At 41.2% G+C, this 27,225-nt stretch overlaps 1 protein-coding gene across 1 annotated transcript; it reads left to right on the forward strand.

Moving 5' to 3' along the window:
- Nucleotides 1-2,361: 2,361 nt before the first annotated feature.
- On the forward strand, nucleotides 2,362-17,206 carry WSB1 (WD repeat and SOCS box containing 1). Its single transcript, XM_061390474.1, has 9 exons — nucleotides 2,362-2,710; nucleotides 7,421-7,589; nucleotides 8,606-8,874; nucleotides 10,255-10,386; nucleotides 11,601-11,701; nucleotides 13,976-14,148; nucleotides 14,897-15,010; nucleotides 15,740-15,847; nucleotides 16,088-17,206. The coding sequence occupies exons 1-9, from the start codon at nucleotides 2,671-2,673 to the stop codon at nucleotides 16,245-16,247; spliced, it is 1,266 nt and encodes a 421-aa protein (XP_061246458.1). The 5' UTR covers nucleotides 2,362-2,670; the 3' UTR covers nucleotides 16,248-17,206.
- Nucleotides 17,207-27,225: the final 10,019 nt, after the last annotated feature.

Genomic DNA, 27,225 nt, shown 5'->3' on the forward strand with positions numbered 1-27,225 from the left:
AAATACGAAGCAGTCCACTGTTCTGCACTACCAAGTTATTACATATTCTGAAAGAGGAAAGGAAAAAAACTCACCTCCAAATAAAGTGGAGAATGATGTGGAGAAAAGTTTTTTAATCTACATAGGAAAATATTATTTTATCATAAGGAAAAAAGGCAAGATGCAAATTTTATATTGTAGTCTAGTCCAAAATTCTAATTCTTTATATAGAAAATGGTTACTCTCCTTGAACAAAAGAATGTAATAATTTTGCTTCTCCTCTCTTATGCTTATGTATTTCCCTGAGGTACAAGAAAATGGTGTAGAAAAACACACCCTTGAGAGAGAGAAATACATGAAAATGCCAGACTGTTCAATATAACATTTTGCTGAGATGTAAGAAAATGGAATAAGAGAGGATGTAAACTTTTAAAAGATTATATTTCAAGACAGTAAATGTTGGTTCAAAAATTTCAAAAGAAATGATATCCACATAAAAAATTATGACTAAATCAGTCTTAGTAGATAACCACTCAGCAGCAATGTTTTCGAAGTAACTCAAGAATGAGATTCATTCTTTTTAGTGTTGGATCAGCTTTGTTTTGGAAGTCAATGCTTTCCAGAGCTTTTCTTTATGATTTTGATTATACACATTCTTATGTTACTTAGTATCTGACACTTTGTTGCCAGACCCTGTTCTAAATGTTTGTTAATTCAATTATTCAATTCATAATTTAATGAATTCAATTCTCTAAACTGTGAAGTTGGTAATATTATTTCCATTTTATAGATGAGAAGATTGAGGCATAGAAAGATTAACTAATTTGCCCAAGGACACACAGCTAGTAAATCTTTAAAAGACTAGGAGGAAATGCATCAGGATATTGATGGCGATTTCTTAGGGTGTGGGGTTATAAAGAGTCGTTAAGAGAGATGATACAAACAGCTCTTTTTTTTTTTTCCCCCTGCCCGCCACCCCACAAACAGCTCTTGCATCAAGCCACTGGCAGCTGTTTAAAAACAGAGAAGACAGACTCCAGAACAGTTTAAGAGAAAATACTGGCAGGGCTTGTGGAGTGACTAATGCCACACGGGGAATGGCCGGAGTCTAAAAACACTCCAGCTTCTGGCTTAGGTGACTGGTTGGACGTGTTCACTAGGATAGGGAATACAAAAGATAAACAATTTTGGGAAAGAAGACTCTCTAGGTTCAGAGTCCACAGAAGAGCCCTGCTGCTAAGTCGCTTCAGTCGTATCCGACTCTGTGCGACCCCAGAGACAGCATCCCACCAGGCTCCCCCGTCCCTGGGATTCTCCAGGCAAGAATACTGGAGTGGATTGCCCTTTCCTTCTCCAATGCATGAAAGTGAAAAGGGAAAGTGAAGCCGCTCAGTCGTGTCCGACTCTTAGCGACCCCATGGACTGCAGCCCACCAGGCTCCTCCGTCCATGGGATTTTCCAGGCAAGAGTACTGGAGTGGGGTGCCATTGCCTTCTCCGCCATAAGAGCCCATTAAAGTGCAAATATATCTTCCGACCACAACCAACTTGGCTCACTGACACTTGCATCATCCCTGCTGTCGGAATGGTTAGCTGCCTCCCAGAGGCCTAGGCCTTGGGTGAAGGAGGAGCTTCCTCTGGGTAGATTCGGTGGGGCCTGCCTTGGCCAGTGGCCAAGACACTGCTGACTGCCAGCCTCGCTGAAGCCCCGAGGAAGGCCCGGCCGCAGGGAGCAGGCAGCCAGGACAAAGGCCGCCCGGGAGGTCTCCCGCTGGGGCGGGACGCCACGCCATCCAGCCCGAGTCTCCCTGTTCCTCAAGTCGGGTCACCTAGGCCCTTCCAAAAATCGCCTGGCTCACGTCAGAATGCTGGCGGCCGGACGAGTGGTGCATTGCGATGTTCCTTGTCTTCTCATTGTTTTTACCCGTGAAACCTCCAGTTCCCCAGCGTACAAAGGCCGGGGAGGTGGCCAAACCGAATTGAAATCTGAAATGTCTTTTTTGTTCCTTACAGTACAGTCAGTTTAAATTTCATGCAATCTTTAAGCTGTGGACTAATATGTATTATACAATTCTCGGTTTGCCTTTTCAAAGGTGCTTCAACTTATAAATATCAAGCTGGGACCCGGGCCAGGAAATCCAGACCGAGTTAAACGCACAGTCCGTAGGTTCCAGCCTAGCTTTGGGGGCCTTGGCTCGTGCAGCGGCCCCTCCCCCTCCTCCGCCCCCGCGCTCTTCCGGCTACCGGTCGGGTCCCCAGGACAACGCCCGCGCTCACCCGGAGGGAGGGCGGGGCGCGGAGCCGAGGCCGTCACGTCCCGAACGTCGAGAGGCGGGGAATAGCGCTATGACGTCACGAACACCGCCCCCGGCTTCTAGATATCCCCCGCGCCGCCCGCCATTTTGTCTCCAGTGTCTCGTTTGCTGTCGGCAGTGTGGAGGGAAGTGTCTTCCTTCGTAGGCGGGAGGAAGGGACCAGCATCTATTGTCTGTGTTTAACTCCGTAGTTCGGTCAGAGGCCTCCCAGAGCTTTCCCGGGGCAGTCGGCAGGAGCCTCTGCGACCGTCCCGCCCCTCCCCTCTGTCCCCGGGACCGGGAGGGACCCAGCCCGCGTCACGCCCCTCGGCGCTCGCCTTTAGCCTCTCTGTCGTTGCGTCCACATCGCGCCCCCGGAATCAGACGGTATCCCATAGATGGCCAGCTTTCCCCCGAGGGTCAACGAGAAAGAGATCGGTGAGGAATGGGACGATGGGTGAGGGGTGCTGGCGAGCGCGCGGGGGCGACGGAGAGGCAGGGACTCTCCGGAGGAGGGTGAGTCTGAGGAAGGGCAGTGAGTCGGGCTCGAGCCCTGGAGCGAAGAGGAAGGAAGCTACCCTGCCGGGTGGGTGTCGCCTAGGGTAAATGGGATCAGAATTGAAACGGCGCCTACTGTGCGCTTGGCCAGGAGGGAGGCGGCGCGCAGAGGAGGCAAAAAGGACCAGAGAGCCGAGTGGCGAGAGCTGCAGGGATCGTGTGGCCGGGGCGGTATGGTTCCCCCCACCCTAGTTTTTTTCTCTGGCCGTCTGAGCAGGGCCGTTCTCCTGGATTTCTCTTGGTTAAGGGCCTGGGGCGTCCAGTGGGCAGGGGAGGGCTGGGCAAAGATCCAGGGCTCTTAAAAAGTTTCCAATGAAGAAAAGTATACTTGTCTGTTACGAGCTATTATTAAAGGATGGGTCTTAGTGTATACGAACTATAAAGAGGAACGCAGCTATCAGCCTGGAAAAAAATGTTTTTAAAAATGGTATGGTGTTCAGAAAGGCAGCAAGCTCAGGGGAGGAGACTCAGTTATCTTTCATATACTGAGGAGCGCAGGGAGGAGCAGGATGGTTGGGTGGAGTGACCGGAGAAAAGCTGACTTACAGAAGAGCGAACTCTTGAAAAGGTTTTCTGGAAACTGGCTTAGTGGCCAAGCTGAAGACAGGCCAGTAGATGTTGAAGGTCCTGCTTTAGGACCTACCCCAATGACTCACTTGAAAGCACCTTACATTATCTAAATCCTCTCTTAAGGTAAAATACCTTAAGGTGGAATCGCTTTAAGGGGAGTTGAGGTTTGACTGTTTAGTAAACATTGAACTTATCGTATTATATACGTTATTTAAATATATGCAGTTAAATGAAAATTGGAGGTAGCTACTGAGCAGAGAGCGTTGGCATTTCCTTGTTGTTCAACTAAATTGGTGCCTTTGTTGAATATTTGGAGGAGGTTTTCTAGAGAAATGGAGAAGCTAAAGTAGCCAAAAGGCCCTCTATCCTGTATGTGGGTGAAGTTTTATACCTAGAGACAGCTATCTTAGAATTCTGGTCTTTTGTTCTTTTACGGATAAGGTTGACTGGCAGGTTAGGAGGGGACTTTACCCCTGGTTTTAATAACTATTTTAAACATACTGAGAAGACAGAATTCATGTCCAATTGTTGAACTGTGGAATATAGAACTCAAAATTTCTTATTCTCAGTCCAGTGGTTTTTTTTTTTTTTTTTTCTTTTTTCTACTCACAGTGACACTGAGGATGAGTGATTTGCCTTTCTTATATCTGTATTTTACTTCATCTTGAATCATTTTGAAAACTTTCCAATCCTCTCTTCTATGGATTGGATAGAGCTTCTTAGCGAACCAGCGTGAGGTGGAACCACCCACTAAGTAGCCTTTTAAATTATTATTTTTTGCATGTTTAAGTCTCAGTGTTATTTCTTGGTTATAGTGTAAAGTTACTAAGTAGATGCCAAATATCTAAAAGAACTTTTGCCTTTTGTAAACTTTTTTTTTAAGTCTGTTTTTTTGTTTCTTTGTTTCTTTTTAAAATATATCATTTGGATACAAAGTTAAAACCTCTGTAGCTTTGTATCTATCATTAAGGACCTCTGTTGCTGGTTTCTCAAATAAGTACTGAAAGAGGAGGCAAGATTCCGTGATTGATGAAAGAAGTCTATATGACAGGCAGTCACTGCCTAGAGCTACAGCCCTCTTTCACAAGGCTGTGCCACAGACCCTCCCTTTATGGTTATGAAATTGCAGGGAAGAATGCGAAGGAGCTGAATCTGGTTTGCTTGGTTGAGCAGTGACTCAGATGATGTGTGTGGTGTCGTGTCTTATGGCCAGGTTCCCTGGCAGGCAGCCTTTCCCTTATACCAGGTTGTTAAATCATACTGTCTTAGGATACTAACATGCAGCAGTTGCAGGTCATACACAAAAGTTCAAGTGATTTTTTTTCTTCATTATAAAGTTTGTGCTAGTGTATAATATTGTACCAGTAAATATTTAAATTATTTGGTTAAATGCAATGATCATTTTATATATCTTGTTAGTAAGCAAAGAAACACAGTAATTATTAACTAGATACTTGTAATGGTATAGTGTATTTATTTGGCAAAATTTGTTGAGGGTGGCCCTATAAGTACATTCATCTAGTTTAATCAGAAGCTTTCTCTTTTTAAGAAAATGCTTGCATGTTTTTCAGTTGAATTTTAGAACTTGCGTCCCTTATTTGTGAACTTTGATATTTTTTTTCTCCTAAAATTTGTGGATTCTAAAAGATGTGGTTAAAGAGAAGCCCCCCTCCCCGCCCTTAAAAAAAATAGGCGGAGGTTGCTGATTGAGGGGCCAGGCACATAAATGATGATATAAGAGTGTGGGCTTGAAGGCATGGAGGGGAATATGAAGCAGCAAGCCTTTTCTAAAATCATTTGTGTGTGTTGTTGTCTGACTGCTGCACAGCTTTTGGGATCTTAGTCCCTGACTAGGGATTGAACCCTGGCCATGGCAGTGAAAGCCCAGAATCTTAACCCCTAAGCTGCCAGGGAACACTGTCATTTGTATGCTTAAAAAATCATTCTGCAGGCATCAAGTGTCACTGGTTTGTGAATTGTATATTAAAGTCATGTTCCTGCCAATGAAATTGTTGCTGTTTTGATACAAGTGGGGCAGGGGTATTGGTGGGGGCAGTGGGGCAGGGCGGAGATCTGCTTTGATTAAATCACACCTACAATAATGTGTTTAATTGAAAAGGTTCCATGTTTTAAGGGCCATTATTAACTGGAATTTATCCAGAACAGTATGAAAGTGAAGGTAGAGAATGGACTTGAAACAATGCAATCTAAGGGATGGTTGAAAACTCACCAAATTTTATCATGGTGAAAAGATTTCGTTACTGATGTCATGGCTGTCTTCAATATATGAATGTCATGTGAGCGCAGGATCTCTTATTCTCTTTGATCAGACACAAGACTGAGTGGGCAGAGTGGCAAGAAGGAAGATTTTGAGTCATTAAAAGGAAATATTCTAAAAAAAAATAAATAAATAAAAGGAAATATTCTGATAATCTCAGCTATGCCAGAATAGGTGCATGTTTATATTTATGAGTATCACAGGAAAACAGATTTCAGTTTTGTTTTACTTTTTAAACCGTATCTCATTTGTTTAATGTGGCAAAGAATTGGGCAAGGAAATAGTTATATCACTTAAGAATGGGAATTTATACATGTGCTTTCATATTTGTTCAATAAACATTTGCTGAGCCCCTGTCGCATGCCAGATGCTGCGCTCGCTGTTGGCAAAGCATACGTTGAGACTGGATGTGTCACTGAAATGAGTACACTTTGGGGGTTTGCGTAAGTGTATCTGCTCTTGCAGTAAGAGTATCAGTGGCTCTCATTTCAATCGCAATACGTAAGACTACGTTGTTGGAAAGTTTAAGCCCAAAACATAAAAAAATAGATTACAGGGTTGACCACAAAGCAAACCACAAAATAGATAACGGGAAACTAAACTGAAGGTAACTTATAACTGAAAAGGGAGAGTAGCAAAATTTAAATCAAGACAAACCCAAGACAGCATTGGTGACAGACTTAAGAAGATCCTTTCCCGGAATCGAGGAAATGGCAGCCACATTTGCATGTGCACAAAAATAAAAATACATGAAATTGTTCCACTTTTTTGTCCTTAAAAACCAAAAGAATTACTTCCATTTGAGGATGAGTTTGGTGGCCCATTAGGAAGATGCTGAGGACCACTATTTGAGAATCACAAATATAATGCATTTTATTTTATTTTTCGCTTGTTTGGCTGTGCCACTTGTCATGTGAGCGCTTAGTTCCCCAACCAGGGGAACCTGCCCCCTGCAGTGGAAGTGCAGAGTCCTGGCCACTCTATCACCAGTGAAATCCCCATAATGCATTTTAAAGTTCGGAGGATTTTTTTATTTTTGTGACCCGAAAAAGATAAGCATCTTCTGGTCTGACTAGACCATTCATTTAATAGTGCTTCCTTTGAGTAGTGATATAATACTATACTTTATAGTGGATTATGGTTTTTGAAAGCAGCTGTTTGCAGAAGATACTTTTCCTATAGAGCAACTTTGGTTTCTTGCGTTTTAAAGGTTAGTAATTTGAAACATAAAGGCAGGGGCTTCCCTGGTGGTCCAGTGGCTAAAACTGTGCTCCCAATGCAGGGGGCCCAGGTTCAATCTGGGAACTAGATTCCGCGTGTCTCAACAAATACAGGAGATCTCACACGCTACAACCAAGATCTAGCACAGCCAGATCCAAGGGAAATAAAAGCATAAGGCTGGGAAAGTCAGGACTTCAGAAATTGGCAGCCCTGAGAGATCATTACATTATTTTTATTTGACCAGGTTTGTTTTTTTTTTTCCTTAATTGAAACTTTCTTTAAAAGTTCTTGATTTGGGAAATTTTAGGAAAATCACTTCGCCAGAACTTATAAAGATGTTTATCATCATCAAGGGGTCTTCACGCAGCCTCTCTCTCTTCAAAGGGTAGAATGCAGAACTTGGTGCATAAAAAAGGGGGAAAAGTCAGTGGAATTGAGTGAATGCCACAGTAATACAGATGCAGTCTCAAATTCGTTGTTGTTATATACAATGTCTTGTATTTTTTTCTGTTTTCTTTTAGTGAGATCACGTACTATAGGTGAACTTTTAGCTCCAGCAGCTCCTTTTGACAAGAAATGTGGTCGTGAAAATTGGACTGTTGCTTTTGCCCCAGATGGTTCCTACTTTGCCTGGTCGCAAGGACATCGCACAGTGAAGCTTGTTCCGTGGTCCCAGTGCCTTAAGAACTTGTAAGACTCTTCTTTTTTGTATTTTGTATCTGTCTGTAGAATTTTTTTCCGTGTGGACTAATACAATTATTTTGTTGTTTTATGTTATTTCTTTTGAAGACTGTTTTAAATGTGTTTTGATCATAAGCTGAATATATTTGTTAGAAAATCTGTGGAAAGAATTGTCTAGCCTTAATTGTATATTACAGAATATTTTCTCAGATAGTTTGGTGTTTTTCTTTCCCATATAGTAAAAGGCAAATTAATTGTGCCTTGATAGTGTAGTTTCTAAAATGTGTGTGAGCCACCAGGGAAATCCCTGATGGCTCAGGTGGTATAGAATCTGCGTGCAGTACAGGAGACCTGAGTTCAATCCCTGGGTCAGAAAGCTCCCCTGGAGAAGGGAATGGCAATCCACCTCAGTATTCGTGCCTGGAGAATTCCATGGACAGAGGACCCTAGCGGGCTATAGTCCACGGGGTCGCAAAGAGTCAGACTTGACTGAGCAGAGAGCACACGAACGTAGTATAGTTTCTAAAATGTGTGCGCAGAATTTAACATCTTTCCCTTCTTCTTGTGTCTGGTTCACCATCACGGTTTCATTCCTTCACGCCTTTATCACTGCTGATCATTACGGCATTAGACAGTCTTCTGGTGTCAGCTTCACAATGTGTTCTCAGAGTTTTTTGTTTTCTGCTTGTTTATACTTTTGGGTTAATGAAAAGAGTCCTAATTAATATAGGGTTCTACATCAGTAAGGATATATTGAAACACATTTGAAATGACAAAATTACAAATTGCTTTTTATTATTGAACTTTTTCTTAGGCACTGAGGATTTTAGTCTGAATTTATTTGGTCATGCCCACATAGCTAATAGCAGACTTTTCCCTTTCCCATCTATAAGGATTCCATTGTTACTCAGTATTACTATAATAATATGGAAGTTATTTTAGCAAACACTTATTATTTAGTATCCACAGGAGTCCAGAATAAATAATAACTAGATGACAATCTGGCTTTTTTTTTTTTTTACCAGTCTCTTGCATGGCACCAAGAATATCACCAATTCAAGTAGTTTAAGATTATCAAGACAAAACAGTGATGGTGGTCAGAAAAATAAGCCTCGTGAACATATTATAGACTGTGGCGATATAGTCTGGAGTCTTGCTTTTGGATCTTCAGTTCCAGAGAAACAGAGTCGCTGTGTAAATATAGAATGGCATCGATTCAGATTTGGACAAGATCAGCTACTCCTTGCCACAGGGTTAAACAATGGACGTATCAAAATATGGGATGTATATACAGGTATGAAGTCATAGTCTTGAAAGCAAACTCAATTATTTTATGATGTAAGCATAACTTGTAGACACTAGAAGAATACGATTTGAGGATTTTAACTTACGGAGAAGCAAGAATTGATCCTCTGAATCTGTCTTTATACATATATCTTTATTGGCCTAAACAGCATCTGCAGCTTTTAGTTTTAATTTAGGAAAATAGAGTTCATATTGCTTGATCACTCTTCAGAGAATATTATAGTAGGAAGGGCATGCCTAAGGAACATTTAGTTATCACTTGTAAACTAGTAATGTACTTTATGACTCAAATTGCAAGATGTTTTCTTATATACTTTTTCAATATGTAATAGCTTAGAGGCATTCAAGGTAGATCTGGTTTTCAGCAATCATTATCTAGCCTCTGGAAGGCTTTAGTGACATTTTATCTAAAGTTTAACCAGGTAGGTTGAGAAGTTAAATTCTTTGGGCAGTTAAAAGTAAATATGTCCTGGAAATTCACTGGCAGTCCAGTAGTTAGGGCTTGGTGGGTGCTTCCCTGCAGGGGGCATGGGTTTGATCCCTGGTCTGGGAACTAAGATCTCACAAAACACGAGACATGCCTGCTGCGCCCCCCTGCACGCCCCCCCGCCCCCCAAAAAAAGTAAATGTGCTCTTCACTACCTATAATGTATAGTTTCAGACTGTTAGTCTGTACTCCAAAATTTAAAAGATTTTTAAAAATGAGCTTTAAAACAGTATGTACATTAGAATACAGCAAGTAATATTAACATTGAGTGGGGATAATGAATCAGTAAATTTGATTGAATTCTGGGAAAAAGTTTACAAGGTAAGCACATCACTTTTCATAGAAAAACAAAACTCATATAGTAGATGAATAAATACTTTTTTTCATTGAGATTATGTTTGAAAATTTAGGCTGTTACTATACAAGGATCTTTTTAAAAAAAAAATTATTTGGCTGCATGGGGTCTTAGTTGTGGCCTGCCACATCTTGTTCCCTGACCAGGGATCAGACCCAGGCCCTCTGCATTTGGAGTGTGGAATCTTAGCCACTGGGCCACCAGGGAAGTCCCACAAAGATTTTAAATGATGCAGATTTTCTTGGTATTAAGTTGACTTGGTCCAAGAGTTTGTTCACATTTTGGAAATTCCCTTTTAATTTTTCTAATAAATTTAGGCTTTGGTATCTTTGAAATAATTCATTTTAAGACATTATAAATAGTGAATCTAAAGATGATAGTAAAAGCACACTAAAAAATGAGTCATTTTACAAAGGAGATACCCATATTTCTATCCTTTTTTAACGATGAGAAACCTGATTTTTAAAAATATGAAAGCTGGTAAAAATTATTAACATTGCCTCTTTCTGACCTTCCATTGCATTTAGGAAAACTCCTCCTTAACTTGGTAGATCATACTGAAGTGGTCAGAGATTTAACTTTTGCTCCAGATGGGAGCTTGATCCTGGTGTCAGCTTCAAGAGACAAAACTCTGAGAGTGTGGGACCTGAAAGATGATGGTATGTCTGTCTTCTAGGCTGTGGAAAAGAATTAGTTTCTGGGTATTATTACTGAGATGTATTACAAACACTTGACGTTAAAAGTGACATGATCATAGTTTCCTTTTCTCTGCTTAGTCCTTTGCCCCCTTTCCCTGTGCAGATCAAACAAAACTGTAAATATGACCTGGAATAGGAGCCAGCAGTTACTCTAAACAATCTGATACACACGGAAACTAACTACACGGATCTGTATCAACTATTTGAGGACAAAATCTATATCAGTTTTAAGGTTTTATTCGAACTGGTTTGTGTTGGTTTATTTCCTTTATATTGGGGAAGGTTATCAACTTCCTATTTGCTTAGTGAAAATTTAAGAAGATCTTGATGTAATGAAAGATACTCCTTAGTAATTAATAAAATATAAATTCAAACATGATTTACACGCCAGAATTTATAATATGTAAATACTAAACATAACTTGGATAGGTTAAGTAAGAAATTATAAAAATAAGGGATTTACCCTCCAATATAGTAAAAGGAATGTCAGTGTCAAGTTTTAGCTTTTTTGGAAACATTGGTAATTGTGGTGCTTTTACAGTTTTGGGGAATTTACCTTGTTTGAGAGGACCTGAGATGAGCATTTCTTCCCCCTTCTTAACCTCCAGTGAAAGAATTTAAGTTTTAACTAAAACCTTATATTAAGATCCATTGGTGCTCCACCAGCCTCAAGCTGGAAGTTGACAGGCTTGTTTAGACAAGTGTAGCTTAAATTGAGCGTAGTAGGAAACAAGACCCTCAGATTTGGAGACTTGTTTCGGCTTATGGGTCGTAACCATTACCTGATAGAACAATACACTGTTACCAAACTATGTGGCACCTCTTCTACATTTATTGATTCTCTAATTGCTTAGCTGTTAAGGGATCCCAAAAGTTTAAAAAAAAAACAAAAACTAAGAGTCAGCTGACCTTTTCTTAAAGGGCCAGATGGTGACTATCTAGGCTTGTAGACCATACTATCTCTGCAGTAGTTACTCTCCTCTGCTGCCGCAACAGTGGGCATGCTTGTGTTTCAGTAAAACTTAGGTGCAAAAATAAGCAACGGGTATATATTGCCAACCCCTGTTGTAGATCTGTAGTGTTTTAGATCACTGCCCCTTAGAAGTTTGTGAGTCTGCTATTTTTGAAATGCTAGTCATTTCCAGGGTTAACACAGATATTTTCTTTTTGTTCAGGAAACATGATGAAAGTATTGCGGGGCCATCAGAACTGGGTGTATAGCTGTGCATTCTCTCCTGACTCTTCTATGCTGTGTTCAGTGGGAGCCAGTAAAGCAGTATGTGTCAAAGTTCCTGTATATTTATTGTGAATTGGATTGTAATAATGTATGCAAAATCATTTTAAATCTGGTAACCTATTAAGTCTGTGCTCGGTGTCTTAAATATCTTAAATGTGTTATTTCATGATGGGGGAGAATTTGCATGAGGGAAATTAAATAAATATAGTTACTGATTATTATAAAGTGAGAAATTTTGGGTTGCTTTAGTTAGAGATGATATATGTAAAATATGGGGTATGGCAATTTTATTTTTTATAAGATCTAGGAAAGTATATATGCTGTAGAAGAGATCTAGTCCAAATGTTAAAACATTCCCTTGCTAATTATTTTCTTCTCTGTTGTTCTATTTTTTTTTTTGGTCCAGTTTGCTGTTTAAAAAGTTTTGAGTCCCAGCTGGTCCTGGACATTTAACTGAAAAAAAGTAACTTAAAAATCTAATAAGAATGAAAATAACAGTCATGTATGTCCTAGAGTGAATTTCATCTAAATTTTATATGGTCTGTCTTGCATAGCATACCTGTAGACAGATTAAGTACAAAGTGACTCTTAAGAGAGTTATCCTTACTGATGGACCCTCCTTTACTCAGTTATCTACTAGCTCTGTGTTAGTATAGTTAAAGTGATCTTACTAGCTTCAGGTATTTATGAAAATGGTTGAAGTCCAAATAAATGTGATGATCACAATACACTTGGAATTAATGGGGGTGGGAGTCTAAATAAAATGGATTTTATTTAGCCAAGAAGTGTGTTAAAATGATAGTTGCAAATGTTGACAGTTTAGGGGGAAAATACTCAGTTCTTTAAAAATCATAAGAAGAGCAAAGCTAGATGTTGACATTGCTATTTTAGGCTGTGTGTTTTCCATATGCTTCTTGCTTTCCCTGTCACAGGTGGTGGCAGCAATATTGGTGTGATTGAGGTTATGCTGGCACCACTCGCACACAGGCGCACAATGGTGTTAGCTGGGCAGAAAGAGTGGCATCTCTGGCTACCGGGCTGGGGGCGACCTTTACCATAGGATGAAGTAACCTTGCATTCGGCTGCAAGGTGTACTGTACGTACACAGGTGCTGGTCGATGTCCACTTTCTGCTTTTCTTTCTTTCTTTTTTTCTTTTTAAAAATAATTAAAAATAATTCCCCCCGCAGTGAACCCAACTGACTCCTCCGATGTAATTGATCTTCCAGTCTGGTGGAATTGGGAGTCTTAACATGTGAAACCAATTTAGTGTAATGTAATTGGCTTTCAAATGGTTTCTCTGTGCTATTTTTTGGAATTCATTGTGATACTAGAGATACCTTAAGTCTTTGATCCAACTGAAAGTTTGTATTTATTTTCTTTGGAAATAATATATTGTGTCTGTGCAGAAAAAAAGTAGCAAAAAGGATTGCTTTACTCCAAGAGGAGGAGAGTTTATCTTATTAGGATTGTTACAAACCTCTAAGCTGATGTTTAATATAACAGACTGAAGTAAACATTAGAGTCCTGTTTAGAGCTATTCTGCACAGTCTAACTACACTGATCTTTAGAATCTAAAACTATGTGTGAACTAGTACTAAAGTAACTTAAATGTTTTACACTTAAAATGACTAATGATTGTGGTCGGTTTGGGAAAAACAAGATTGGCAAATCTTGATTCACAGAAATGTTAATTGTATTATTTTTGTAAATTAGCATTTTCATTTTGTAATGTGGGTTAACATCCTTGTTGTTTGCCAAAGAAATTTCATTTGGCTGTGAAAAATTCTCTTTGCTTGCAGTATCTGTTTCTCTTCCTAGGCTCACGTTGGTGACCCAAGCCTATTGTAAACAAGTGATTATCTCAAAGGGAGATGCCAATGGAGTAACAATTTGTTAACCTTATATTTTCTGTCTGTATATTTTTTAAAAATTTGGTAGTTTCTGGAAATAAAAAAGGGGTTTGTAGTACTTAACCCTATTTATTTTTATATATTTTAGTTAATTAGTTTTTGGAATAAATGGATTTCAGTATAATTTTGTGGTTAAGTTGCATTGCCTTTTTTGTGTTTAGGCTTATTTTTAAATTAACATTTAACAGAAACATTTGAAATAGAATTTGCATGTCTACTTTAATTAACTTAAAAACTGATTTTAATCTGACTATGACACTGAGCATATTCTTTTAATTATTCATAATTTATAATGTTTAATTTAATATAATCTTAATTAAATTTAGCTGTTTTAGTTTAAGATGTGCGATTTTGTCCTCTGCATGTCCGAATGAAGCTATAACATGTGCCTTTTCTTGCAGGTTTTCCTTTGGAATATGGATAAATACACCATGATACGAAAACTAGAAGGGCATCACCATGATGTTGTAGCTTGTGACTTTTCTCCTGATGGAGCATTGCTGGCTACGGCATCTTATGACACTCGAGTGTATATCTGGGATCCACACACTGGAGCCATTCTGATGGAATTTGGGTGGGTACAGCATGTATTGTTTCAGTCTGTAATTCTTCTCTACTATCAGTGTAGTTTAAGAAGTTCCAGAGATGATCTGAATCATTAACATGTGACATCTAAACTTACAGTCTATTGTAATTTGAAATTTGGGTATCATTTATGCCCTTTAATCGGAGAAGGCAATGGCACCCTACTCCAGTACTCTTGCCTGGAAAATCCTATGGACGGAGGAGCCTGGGAGGCTGCAGTCCATGGGGTCGCTGAGAGTCGGACACCACTGAGTGGCTTCACTTTCACTTTTCACTTTCATGCATTGGAGAAGGAAATGGCAATCCACTCCAGTGTTCTTGCCTGGAGAATCCCATCGACGACGGAGCCTGGTGGGCTGCCGTCTATGGGGTTGCACAGAGTCGGACATGACTGAAGCAACTTAGCAGTATGCCCTTTAATAATGCATCTAAATTCTACCAATAAACTTGACTGTCTTGATACAGATCTTGTTACTTAACAGGACATGACTCTGTAGAAGTGGTAATTATATTTAGAGTTTTGTGTTGGGGAACCATAAACTTAGTCTTAAGAGTCTTAAACCACTCTAAAAAGGAGGTTAGTAATTAGGTTTAAGTACTTCATTTAAAGTGGATCTGCTCCGTCTTCTCAATTGTGTTCATGAAGGCCACTCTAAACTATTCAAAGACTGATGTACAAGGTAGTTTTGTTTCTTGAGGTGACTCTCACTTGCCCTAAAACATGTCTTTTACTTCAGGCACCTGTTTCCCCCACCCACTCCAATATTTGCTGGAGGAGCAAATGACCGATGGGTACGATCTGTATCATTTAGTCATGATGGACTGCACGTTGCAAGCCTTGCTGATGATAAGTAAGTGTGTGAATTACAGCTTGACATATTTATTATTGTCTTTTAAAGATTTCCTTTCATTCTTCTACTTAATAAAAAACATTCTTAAGGATGAAAAAATCTTTCTACAGTTGGAGTTTTAATGACTTTCTATCTAGACAACACTTTGGGAGATGTTGGTGTATCTTAAATATTGGCCTGAGTAGTATTTGTGTAAACTGAAGATAATGAGTGCCTTTTCCTGTGTTCTTTATTAACGAGTTCAGGCAAACTAGGTGCATTTTTAATCAGCTTTTTAGCTCAGCTGACAGGTTTCTTTTTTATTTTTTTAAGTAATATCAAGGTTGAAACAAGGACATTGTCAAAGTGAAATAAATGGTAAAAACAGTCATTAGTACCTGCTGAAATTGAGACTGTAAGGATGAAATGAAATGTCACCTGTCTGAAATGTGCTGCTTTTGGTAAGAATCAGGAACTAGATGCAGCCATTCCATTTTCCCATACTTTAATCAGTGTGCCTGGATATGGCACTAAGCAATTTGGGAACATCGATGTAGAAAGTGACTCATTATGATCTTTCTAGACTGTTAAGAAACATGGGGAGAGTTATTTGCCAATAATCATTGTTTTCCTTTTTGTTTAGGTAGGTTCTGACTTAGCACCGAGTCGCATTTCTTTCTAAATTTTAAAAGTTGCTTTTACCTTAAATTTCCAACTAGATAATTATTGGACAATTTATTTCCTTTCTAGAATGGTGAGGTTCTGGAGAATTGATGAGGATTATCCTGTGCAGGTTGCACCTTTGAGCAATGGTCTTTGCTGTGCCTTTTCTACTGATGGCAGTGTTTTAGCTGCTGGGTAAGTGATTTTTCTCTTAAGAGGCAATTTAAGTTGGCTTTAGTCAAAGCAGCCTGTATGTTACTCAGTAAATTCCATAAGGGCTCTTTATAATACTATTGCAGGTCTCCTTAATCAGGTTTTAATGTGCAATTTGTGGCTCCAGCTCACAGCCTTGGTGGTAATTGTTTGAACTGTGGGATGATGAAATACGTGGATTTGTGTGACTGAGCCTGTGATTTTTTGTTTGTTTCTGTTTAGGACACATGACGGAAGTGTGTATTTTTGGGCAACTCCAAGGCAAGTCCCTAGCCTTCAACATTTATGTCGCATGTCAATCCGGAGAGTGATGCCCACCCAAGAAGTACAGGAGCTGCCGGTTCCTTCCAAAGTTTTAGAGTTTCTCTCCTACCGTGTTTAGAGGACGCTGCCTTCCCTAGTATTAGGGACTGAACACACTTTACACAAACCTCAAGCTTTACTGACTTCAAGGTTTAGGAGATTTATTTAATTTGATACATTCTTGTATTGCATTTTGATCAATTGAGCTTTTAAAATATTATTTATAGACCTTAGAAATATTTCTGAACATATCAAATGTAAATTTTTTTTCTAAAATTTAACTGTGAAAACATATACATACATGTATATATTTATATATAAGCTGCTGTGTGTTGAATGGACCCTTTTGCTTTTCTCATTCTTAGTTTCAGCATGTATATGTTGCTTCAGTAGAGCCGCAGTATATATCTTTGCTGTAAAGTGGAAGTAACTTTTTATTATTCTGTAACACTGAGTTAGCTGGTAAGTACTAACTTAAGAAAGCTGAATTGCACCATACAAAATGTGTATTTGGTTGGGGGGTGGTCAGACAGCCGACCTGCAAGTAAAACAGCTTCTGTCGAGGGAAGGATTTTGTTTTTGTTAGGAGTGCATCTGAGAGTTGGAGTTTGAATGTGACATTATTAAATTAAAAATAGGATATAACCAGGAAAACGGCGTGTCTTTTTTTTTTCCCCCCGCTAACTGTTGCTGCGGGCCTTAATTTTGGAAAGCAGCTTGCTACTTTAACCCCTGTGGTATAAATAAAGTACTATAAATTTTAGTCAATTTGAAAAATCCATCTACTGTATTATTGCTAAATATTTTGTTTGTACTAAGGGACAATTAAGACTGTGGTGGGGATTTGTTTTGTTTATTTTATACACATATCCTGTGTTTCTGCAGAGGATAATACTGGTGACTTGCCAAAGAGAAGCAATACAGTATATCTGCTTTTGCCTTCTGTTATTTATCTTACCTGCAGATATTAAGAATGTATGCATTATGTAAAATATATATATTTTTGTTGAGTTTTCTAATTAAAGACTTAAAAAACTATCGCAAATGTTTCTTAAATATGTTGGAAGCACCAACCACAAGCAAATTTAACAAGAGTAATGAAGAAATAGCACAACTATAGGACACTCAGTTCAGTCGCGTCCAACTCTCTGCGACCCCTGGACTGCAGCACGCCAGGCTTCCTTGTCCATCACCGACTCCTGGAGCCTACTCAAACTCTTGTCCATTGAGTCGGTGATGCCAACCAACCATCTCATCCTCTGTCCTGCCTTCAATCTTTCCCAGCATCAGGGTCTTTTCCAGCGAGTCAGCTCTGCATCAGGTGGCCAAAGTACTGGAGTTTCAGCTTCAACATCACTCCTTCCAATGAACACTCAGGACTGATCTCCTTTAGGATGGACTGGCTGGATCTCCTTGCAGTCCAAGGGACTCAAGAGTCTTCTCCAGCACCACAGTTCAAAAGCATCAATTCTTCAGCGCTCAGCTTTCTTTACAGTCCAACTCTCACATCCATACATGACTACTGGAAAAACCATAGCTTTGACTAGACGGACCTTTGTTGGTAAAGTAATGTCTCTTGCTTTTTAATATGCTGTCTAGGTTGGTCATAGCTTTTCTTCCAAGGAGCAAGCGTCTTTTCATTTCATGGCTGTAGTCACCATCTACAGTGATTTTGGAGCCCAAAAAAATAAAGTCTTTTCTCATTGTTTTCAGTTGCTTCTCCATCTATTTGCCATGAAGTGATGGGACCAGGTGCCATGATCTTAGTTTTCTGAATGTTGAGTTTTAAGCCAACTTTTTCACTCCCTTTAATAGGGCACTACCTGAGAACTAATGCTTCATGAATGCAGCCAGTTTTACTTGGTTTGTTCTTGGAGAACCATTGTAGAAATGCTTACTTTAAAATTACTGAGCAATAGAAAATTATCATCTTTTAGGGGAACTAATGGGCTTCCCTGGTGGCTCAGACAGTAAAGAATCTACCTGCAATGGTGTGGACCCACGTTTGATCCCTGGGTCAGGAAGATCCCCTGAAGAAGGGAATGGCTACCCACTCCAGTAATTTTGCCTGGAGAATTCCTTGGATAAAGGAGCCTGGCAGGCTACAGTCCATGGGGTTGCAGAGTCAGACACGACTGAGCAACTAACACAGAGTGGTGCTAGCAGGCTTATCTTTAAACCTCTTGTGATTTTTTTTTTTTTGTTTTCATTTTGCTTCATAAAACCTCTCCTTTATCAAGTAATAAGGTACCATTACCCTTCATACCACTAAATTATTTACTTTCTAATCAGCATATCCAATTAAGTAAAAATAGCATTTTGGGACAATAAATTTTCAGAGAAAGCCAGAATTGCTTGCCATCTCCTCATGAAAACCATAGTGCGTGGTGAAAACAAGATTGGGGAATGTAAGTAGAAACATGCTTACATTTCCCATCTTTCATCAGGAAGAGGTAATAGCAGGATGGTAATGCTTTAGGCTGAGTGACCAAAGGAAGGTAGGGAAGATATGACTGGGATACTCAGATGGGTCAGATTCTAGCTACATGATTTTAAAATGGTTACTGCTGCTTCCTTTCATGTCATTTGGAGAACTGGCAAGAGAGCCTTTACATTCAGATTTCATTTCCTGTTTTAGGACCCCGTTAAGGGTGCAGGTGGACATAGGAAAATGCCTCTCACCCTCAGTAGGCAATCTATTTTCTCACAACTTCAAGTGACTTTAAAACCTGTAACTTGATCTGAGGTTGGCAAATCTTAAGTTGATGATCCTTGAAATCACCTGCCTGCTTGCGATTGAGGTCAAGTTGGATTTAACTGGTTTGTACTGCCTTTAGGGCAGCAAGACCAAAAAAGGCCGAACTGCAAATGTAGCATGCTTCTGGGCTGAGGCAGCGTCTGATGGGTGCAGAGGACTTGGCTGTCAGCCAGCCCGCACAGGGAGACGGAAATACAAAGCATGAGAAGTAAAATATTGTCTCACAAGCCAGAAACCATAGAGACAGTCCAGTCTCCACGTCAATTAAAATGAAGGTTTGTCGGCAATAAACATTTTGTCCAAGTAATTCTGACCTAAGAAAATGCATTTACCTATAGAATGCAGGAGACCCAGATTCGATTCCTGGGTCAGGAAGATTCCCTGGAGAAGGGAATGGCAGCCCACTCCAGTATTCTTGCCTGGAAAATCCCATGGACAGAGGAGCTTGGCGGGCTACAGTCCATGGGGTCGTGAGTCAGACACGACTTAGCCACCACCATGGAATGTTTAGATGATAAAACACAAGCAGTATGTACAGTAGAGTAACACATGGGTTTACTGTAGAGAAAGTATCAGTTACCCTGGTTTTTGTTTTAAAATCCTTTCCCCTGAGAACTGAGAGCTATTGGTACTGAACAACAAAGTGCAGTCAAGAAAGATGGTCATAACCATGGCTTACGTTTATGGTAGCAAGTTTGGGAGGAATGAAGATCAGTTTGCAATCTCAACGCGCTCTTTCCCCTGTGAAACTTGCCTTTAGCCAAAAGCAACATGAATAAGGTATAAAATGACCTACTTGTTTTACAGATGTTTGGGTAGCTTTCTGTGGTTGTGATAGGACATTCTTAAAGGTTTAACAGTCGAGAAATCAGAAAAAAAAAAGATTGAATCAGGTTAGGATTGGAGAAGGAGAAAGATTTAATTTAATTTTTATGAACTCCAATTATTTTGCCTTTTAGAGACTGCAACCTTGTGCTTTCTCTTTTAGAGAGATGACAGAAATCTAGGAACTTTTTTCCACCAGTAATACCGCAGAGAAGTTGCTCTTCTGGTCTCAAAGTAAACCTAAACTTTGTTTAGCAAAATCTGTAATACAGTGACGGTGGTGATTTTTGTTGTTGTTTTAAATAAGGCCGAAGCACCAATGGCTATTTTTAAAAATTGTTGTCCAGAAACAAAGTGTGGACTGTAGAAATCAAGTGAGGGTCAGGAATAAGATGAATGGCTTGCAGTGAAGATAGATGTAAGTTTCCCAATTGTTAAATAAAAATGCAGTGTTCTTACAGGAAAAGATGAATATTAAAAGATACCCGAGAAAGATACAAAATAGAACCAGGAATGAGGCTAGTATAAAATAGAAACCATAAAGACATACTTTTGCGCTAGATGAGCACACAGGTACCCATTTCTTTGTAATCCTCAACCATCTCCCCACCTCTAAGACCCTCTAAAATGATTTCACAGGAATTACATAGGTTTCAAGTTGTCTCTTCAATGATATTAGTTGAATTTAGAAACAGGAACTGTGGGGTCAACTGTGTTGTAAGAGTCTGCAGCTCTCAATTCGAAAGTGTTCCCACCACCCCCTATTTTATGACTCAAACTTGTTTTACTCAATTTCACGACATGTCCAAACCTTGTAGATATGTGAGTTTATGACCTAGATGGTCTCTCCTTGGTGGTCTCAGACAAGCTGCCCCAGCCCAAAGTGGTCTTGCCCCTTCCTTGAATTCAATCATCTTAATTCCCACACCATTTGCTTGGCCTTTCAAACATGCCCTGTTGCTGGTTACTTCTCCTTAGAGGCTGGTGCCCCATTTAGAAGGCAAATGCTTCACACTTGGAAGGGCTCTCAACTTTCTCCCACAGGGCTCTGCCCCTGGTAGGCATTTGGGTCACACTGGCAGGTTGTTGGTGCCATGGAAAGGAGAGACCAACCCCTGATCAGTAGGCATGGAAGTACCCCTAGGCTGGGGAGTTGGGATGAGAGCCATAGCACCAGTCCATCCAGCATGTGCTGGGTGGAGAAAGCACTTCCCTCAGACTGGGACATGATACTCAACACCTGTGAGGACCCAGAAGTCTAGGCTTGGCCACATCTGGCCTCAGATCAGGAGAATGTTCATATGGTAGGTTGGCCCAGTTTCTCACCCTGCAGGAGGCCAGCTGCCCAGAGGACTTCACAGAAGTGCTGGCTGAGGCTGCATCTCAGGAAGGACTTGGGGGATTGCTAGCTTGACTGCTTAACAACAGGTAACTTAAAAAATGCTGTAAGAGTGCCTCCTCTCCATGAGTGGCTTTTGCTAATATTTCATATCTGCAGTGTCGGGTATGTGGTAGGCAGCATTCAGCATGTGTTACTACCATTTGTTGAGCGTTGGCCGTATGCTCGTTGCTATTCCTGGAGCTTCCCAATGACTCTGAAGTATTATTATCCTCACTTTACATCTGTGGAGGTTCAGAGAGACTAACTCAGTGTAGGTCATGTAGGTCATAAGAAATGACATCAAGGATTTAAATTCCAGTTGCCCTGTCTCCAGAGTCCTGTTTCTCTACAAAATGGGCACTAGCCTTTAGGGAAGGCAATCAGTCAAACTTAGACTCTTTAGTCCCTGCCTGCGCTGCCAACCCCCTGGGGTTAGTCCCAACACACTCTTTTTTTTCCCTGGATCATGGAGAAGAAAAAAAAAAAACTAGAAGGAAACACTCCAAATTTGGCAATTGAAACCCACGCAGACAAGAAAATGATTGTTGAGCCCTGCGCTTTAACCCACAACCTGGGGAAATTACACTGGACATTGGTTAGTTCTAACCCCACACTGTTCTTCTTAGAAATTTATCTCAAACAAATCATTTTTATTGCCCATGAGGACAATCCAACTCAGGCTGAAGCAGGAAGAAGCAAAGCAGTCATAAAAAGTGAGAAAGTCAGTTGACCTTAAAGCCACAGGCCTTAAAGATCAACACCAGGTCAGTTTACAAATTGGCACCTCCAGGGGAAACCTGAGCCCCTTGCACCAGCTGTATGGACAAGGTTAGATGTGCTTGCCTGGGACTGACTTAGAGGGAATACCAACCACCAGGACCACTGTGGGATGGGCCATGTGGACAAGTTATCTTGGTCAACTGATACAGATGCCATCGAAGGAGCAGGGACAGTTCACAATTAGGGAGGGCCTGAGTTGGGAATACAGGATCAGATCCTTCTCACCATTCATGGATTGAAAGCTATACTTCTATCCCTCAACACCTGACATCTCTGAAATTGGGATGCATTTTCGAAATCGATCTTTAAATTTTTTTTAAGTGGTACAGATTATAATTGGTGGCATCTAGGATTTGATGAAATATGTCAGTGTTATTTACATGCAAGTTACAGGTGATAATGTCAGAAGTAGAGGACACTGGAAACAGGTGGTAAATGAAGTGAGAGTCCATGAGGCAAGTGAAGGGGGATCCATTAGCCCTTCCTGAAAAATGGCTTGACAATGAAATCTATCCAACAAAAAATCTATTAAAATCACAAAATAGCTAATGGCACCCCACACCAGTACTCTTGCCTGGAAAATCCCATGGATGGAGAAGCCTGGTAGGCTGCAGTCCATGGGATCTCGAATAGTCAGACATGACTGAGTGACTTCACTTTCACTTTTCACTTTCATGCGTTGGAGAAGGAAATGGCAACCCACTCGTGTTCTTGCCTGGAGAATCCCAGGGATGGGGGAGCCTGGTGGGCTGCCGTCTACAGGGTCGCACAGAGTCGGACACGACTGAAGTGACTTAGCACAGACATTTACTATGATCCAGGCACTGTCCTAAGTGCTTAGCCTATATAATTTAATCTTTGCAACAACCCAATGAGGAGGATATTCTTACCCCCATTTTATAAATGAAGAAACAGGCACAGATGGGGATAACTAACTGTCCAAAAAGCTACCTGGTTGTAAATGGTGGTGTCAGGTTTCAAACCCTTGAAAGCTTTCTGACCCCAAGCCCTGGAAAAAAACACAACACTCAATGTGCAAATCGAGCATGAAGTTTAACTTCGAGCTTCCCATCAGGCAGAGCAAAATAGGATCTAAAAGTAAGTAAACCTTCAATAAACATGAATCTACACATGTACTTTTAAAGTAATGTCTTCATACCATCATTGTTTTGAAAGATTCTCATGATTTCTTTAAGCCAAGCTGTATGGAAAAGTCCAAAGATGACAAAAACTGCATATTATTCCTTCTCTCAGAAATGACACAGAAGATCCCATGCCTGATATCTCATTTTGTGATTGAGGGGTGGGAGGGCAAGGGTAGATAGAGATGTGGAACATCCATCTGGAACTTTTTTGTAGAAAGTGGGCCACTTTGACCTGTTTTCTAGACACTAATTACCGAAAGGCCATTGACACATCCTCAGTCAGACAAGGCCAAAACAGAATTTGATGATACACCTGTAAGATCATAAGCTTCAGAATCAAGAAATAACTCGGTTTAAAATCTTTGCTCTAACTTCTTCATTGTTGTGTGATCTTGGGCAAGTCTCTGACCTTTCTGAACTTCCTCTTACTCACTTGTGAAATTACACATCATCCTAGTACCTAATGCCCAGGGTTATCAGGATTAATATGAAACCAAGCTCCCAAAGCATACTGAGGCCTAGCCTAAGACAGGAAGCTGTCATTATGCCTAGAAATCTGCAGTGGTAAAGAATCCACCTGCCAATGCAGGAGACACAGGTTCAATCCCTGGAGGAGGAAATGGCAACCTACTCCAATATTCTTGCCTAAGAAATTCCATGGACAGGAGAGCCTAGTGGGGTTGCAGAGTCAGACACAACTGAGCATGCTCACAAGCTTTATGCTTAAAAGAGTCCATAGCAGCAAGGACCATGGGTGTTTTTGATTATCCCCTTCCCCAAGGCAAATCTGAGGCAAATTGGAGAACTTTTTTTTTTTTAGTGTGTTGAGCCATTGTTTTTAGCATTTTTTTTTTTCCTTAAAGAAATGCCAAAGGCCTTAAAACAGCCACACCCTACACAGGGCCTCATGTGAACAGTCAGATGATCAGGGTGGGCTGGGACAAGAGGCTGGGAAGCAGAACTTGGCTGCCTGCTCCCAAGACACAAGCCCTAGAGCCCAAGGAGGAACCTCCTTCACTGAAGGGGAAGGCAGAGTCTGGGGGTTGGGAGGGGTGGGGGAGGACAGTGGGGAGGCTGCAGCCCCAGGCGGCAGAGGGTTTTGCTGGAACCATTAATCAGGCTGTGGGTACAGACTGTCTGAGGATACTGTTTAGCTGCCCTTGGGTATGAACTGGTCAGGGCACAGAGTCCTCCTCTCTGGCTTGATTCCTGCCTCTGCCCAGGCAGAGGCTGTCCTACCCTGCCTTCCTCAGCATCCTGCGGCTCCTTCTATTCCTACACCTGTTATTCATGCGCTCATTCATTATTTCCTTCCTTCATGCATGCATTCATTTATTTACTCAGCATATCTCGAGCACTTGCCATATTCCAGACCCTGATGGTACAGGGAATACCAAGACAGTTCCTGACCTCCGAGAATCCCAGTGTTGAAAGCAGATGAAAACAAACCTGCAAAACTAAACAGCAAAGCAGGGGAAAAAACAACCTCATAATTGCTATAATTGGTCACAGCCTGGATCATTATTCATGGTCTTACTTGCTGAGTTTATCACTGGAAGTGTTAGGTAGTTAGAATAGGAAAAAGGAGTCCAAAATAGCAATGGCTAAAAGACAAAGAAAGGAAAAAGCCTGTGAAAATAAAACAAAGGAAGGTCAGAGGACTGGAGTGAGAACCTCAGGTGAAACAAATAGCCCTCCTGGCTAGTCCAATTTACATAGGGCAGGCTCAGGGAGAGGAGAAAAAAACATGAAAAGAGGAGCCAAAATCCAGCATCTCACATCTTTTGGGTCATCCTGCCCTCATGCCTCGAGGATATATTTTCCTTTGCTTGCCAAATAAAACTGAGCTGTAACCGAGCTATACCACTGGTTGGTCTGCCATTTCAAATTTTTGCTGTGGTGAGAAAGAACCGAGGAAATTACACACTTCCCCGACAGAAACAACAGAAAGAGTTGGCTGACCGCGGAGTCTGTAGCCAGACTGCCAGGGTGAGCATCCCAGCTCTTTACTAACTGGGAACTTGGGAGGAACTGAGCTTCTCTGTGCCTGTTTGCCTCTGTACCTAATAGCAGTTACAGAGAAGATAAGTAATTACAATTATGGGGATGATAGTAGTTATATCCTCATAGGGTTGTCATGAGGATTAAAGGACTTAAGACTGGGTTTGACATATAGCACAGTGGAAGTGTTTAATCGGTTTTCTTTAAGACGCTCCAAGTTCTTCATATAACGATGGAGTTCTATCGCCATCCCAAGGTAGATGGGGTTCCACCCCACCCAAGCTCCCAGTAAGTGTGCCCCATGGCCCTCATCAGAAAATGGATGGTGGCTCATTGATAAGGAATCTACCTGCCAATGCAGGAGACAGGTTTGATCCCTGATCCAGTAAGATCCCACATGCCTCGGGGCAACTAAGCCCCTGCGCCAGGACTACTGAACCCATGCATTGAAACTACTGAAGCCTGCATGCCTAGAGTCTGTGCTCTGCAATAAGAAAAGCCACCACAGTGAGAATCCCGTGCACCCCAACTAGACAGTAGCCCCCCACTCACCACAGCTAGGGAAAGCTGGTATATAGCAAGGAAGACCCAGCATGGCCAAAAATAAACAAATACATTTTTTAAAAAAAATTTAAAAAAGAGAAGAAAATGGATGAACTATGTTGGCCCTAAGAGTTACTTGTGGAATTTCCCTGCTAGGCCCCTTCCCTGGACATTCTGAGTTGGAACCATAACCCAGGGGTCGATGAAAAACATGTTGCCTGCCATATTGGTGAACAAAGGATGCTGCAGCCACCTAGCCATCACGTTACAGCCAACCGGACAGTGACCCCAGAGGAAACTCAGGATGGAAACCCATAGAACAGGATAGAAACTCAGGATAGATGCCTGCCAACCCAGCTGTCAGCTGCTGCAGTCACCCCCAATGGTGCAGCCTGAGGAGACTCAGGAAGAGAAAGCACTGGATACTGGGCCCAGAGAGCTAAGATGCTAGCAAAGGAATGATTTCTGTGACTCCTGCATCTTCCCATATATAGAAAGTGCTAAATTCCTTAATCTGAGTTTTCTTTGAAGTGAAGTGAAGTGAAGTCGCTCAGTTGTGTCTCTTTGCGACCCCGTGGACTGTAGCCTACCAGGCTGCTCCATCCATGAGATTCTCCAGGCAATAATACTGGGGTTTCTCTGGTGGTCCAGTGGTTAAGAATCCACCTACCAGGAAACAGATTTGGTTCCTGGTCTGGGAAGATTCCACGTGCTGTGGGGCAACTACGCCCATTCACCAGGACTAGTGAAGCCTCGGCACCTAGAGCCCATGCTCTGTAACAAGAGAAGCACTGCACCAAGAGGCACGCACACCGCAAGGAAAAGTAGTCCCTACTGGCCGGAACTAGAGAAAAGCCTGTGCATAGCAGTGAAGAGCCTGTGCACCACATCAAAAAGACCCCATGCAGAAAAAAAAAAAGGGGGGGATTTTTTTTTTTTTTTTTGAAGTGCTGGGTACCTGGTTTTTGTTGCAAAAGCTCCTATATATTCTGGCTTCTTTACCTCTTCAGAGTGGTCCCTCAGCACCATCTGAGAGTTCTGTCTCCTGGGCTTGAAGTCCTCAAAATGTCCACCAAATAAAACAGAATTTTCAGCTTTTAGGAGGCTTCCCCAGTAGCTCATTGGTAAAGAATCTGCCTGCAATGCAGGAGCCACAGGAGATGTGGGTTTGAGCCCTGTGTTGGGAAGAACCCCTGGAGGAGGGCAGGGCAATCCATTCCAATGTTCTTGCCTGAGAATCCTATGCACAGAGGAGCCTGGTGGGCTACAGTCCATAAGGTTGCGAAGAGACAAACATGACTAAAGTGACTTAGCATACACAGATGTCAGCTTTTAGCTTGTGCATCTTTTTTCAGTCAACACAGGCCACACAGAAGTATGTTCCCAGTTGAAAAACCATTGATTTGGTTCAACCCCCTTAATCTGACTGAAAGCAATCAACTCAAGACAAGGTGAAGTTGGCAGCAAAGCCCAAACAGGAAAGTGAGGAGCTGTTTCCTCTCACTCCCTGTGTTGGAACCATGGCCCAGCAGTCCTCACAGCAAATGGGACCCTAAATATGGTGGGGCTTTGAGGGAGAGTGCCAGAAACCAGGAAGGATTCTGGGAAACCACAGAGGATCCTG

The sequence above is a fragment of the Bos javanicus genome, chromosome 19 (genome assembly GCF_032452875.1).
Source record: "Bos javanicus breed banteng chromosome 19, ARS-OSU_banteng_1.0, whole genome shotgun sequence".
Lineage (NCBI taxonomy): Eukaryota > Metazoa > Chordata > Mammalia > Artiodactyla > Bovidae > Bos > Bos javanicus.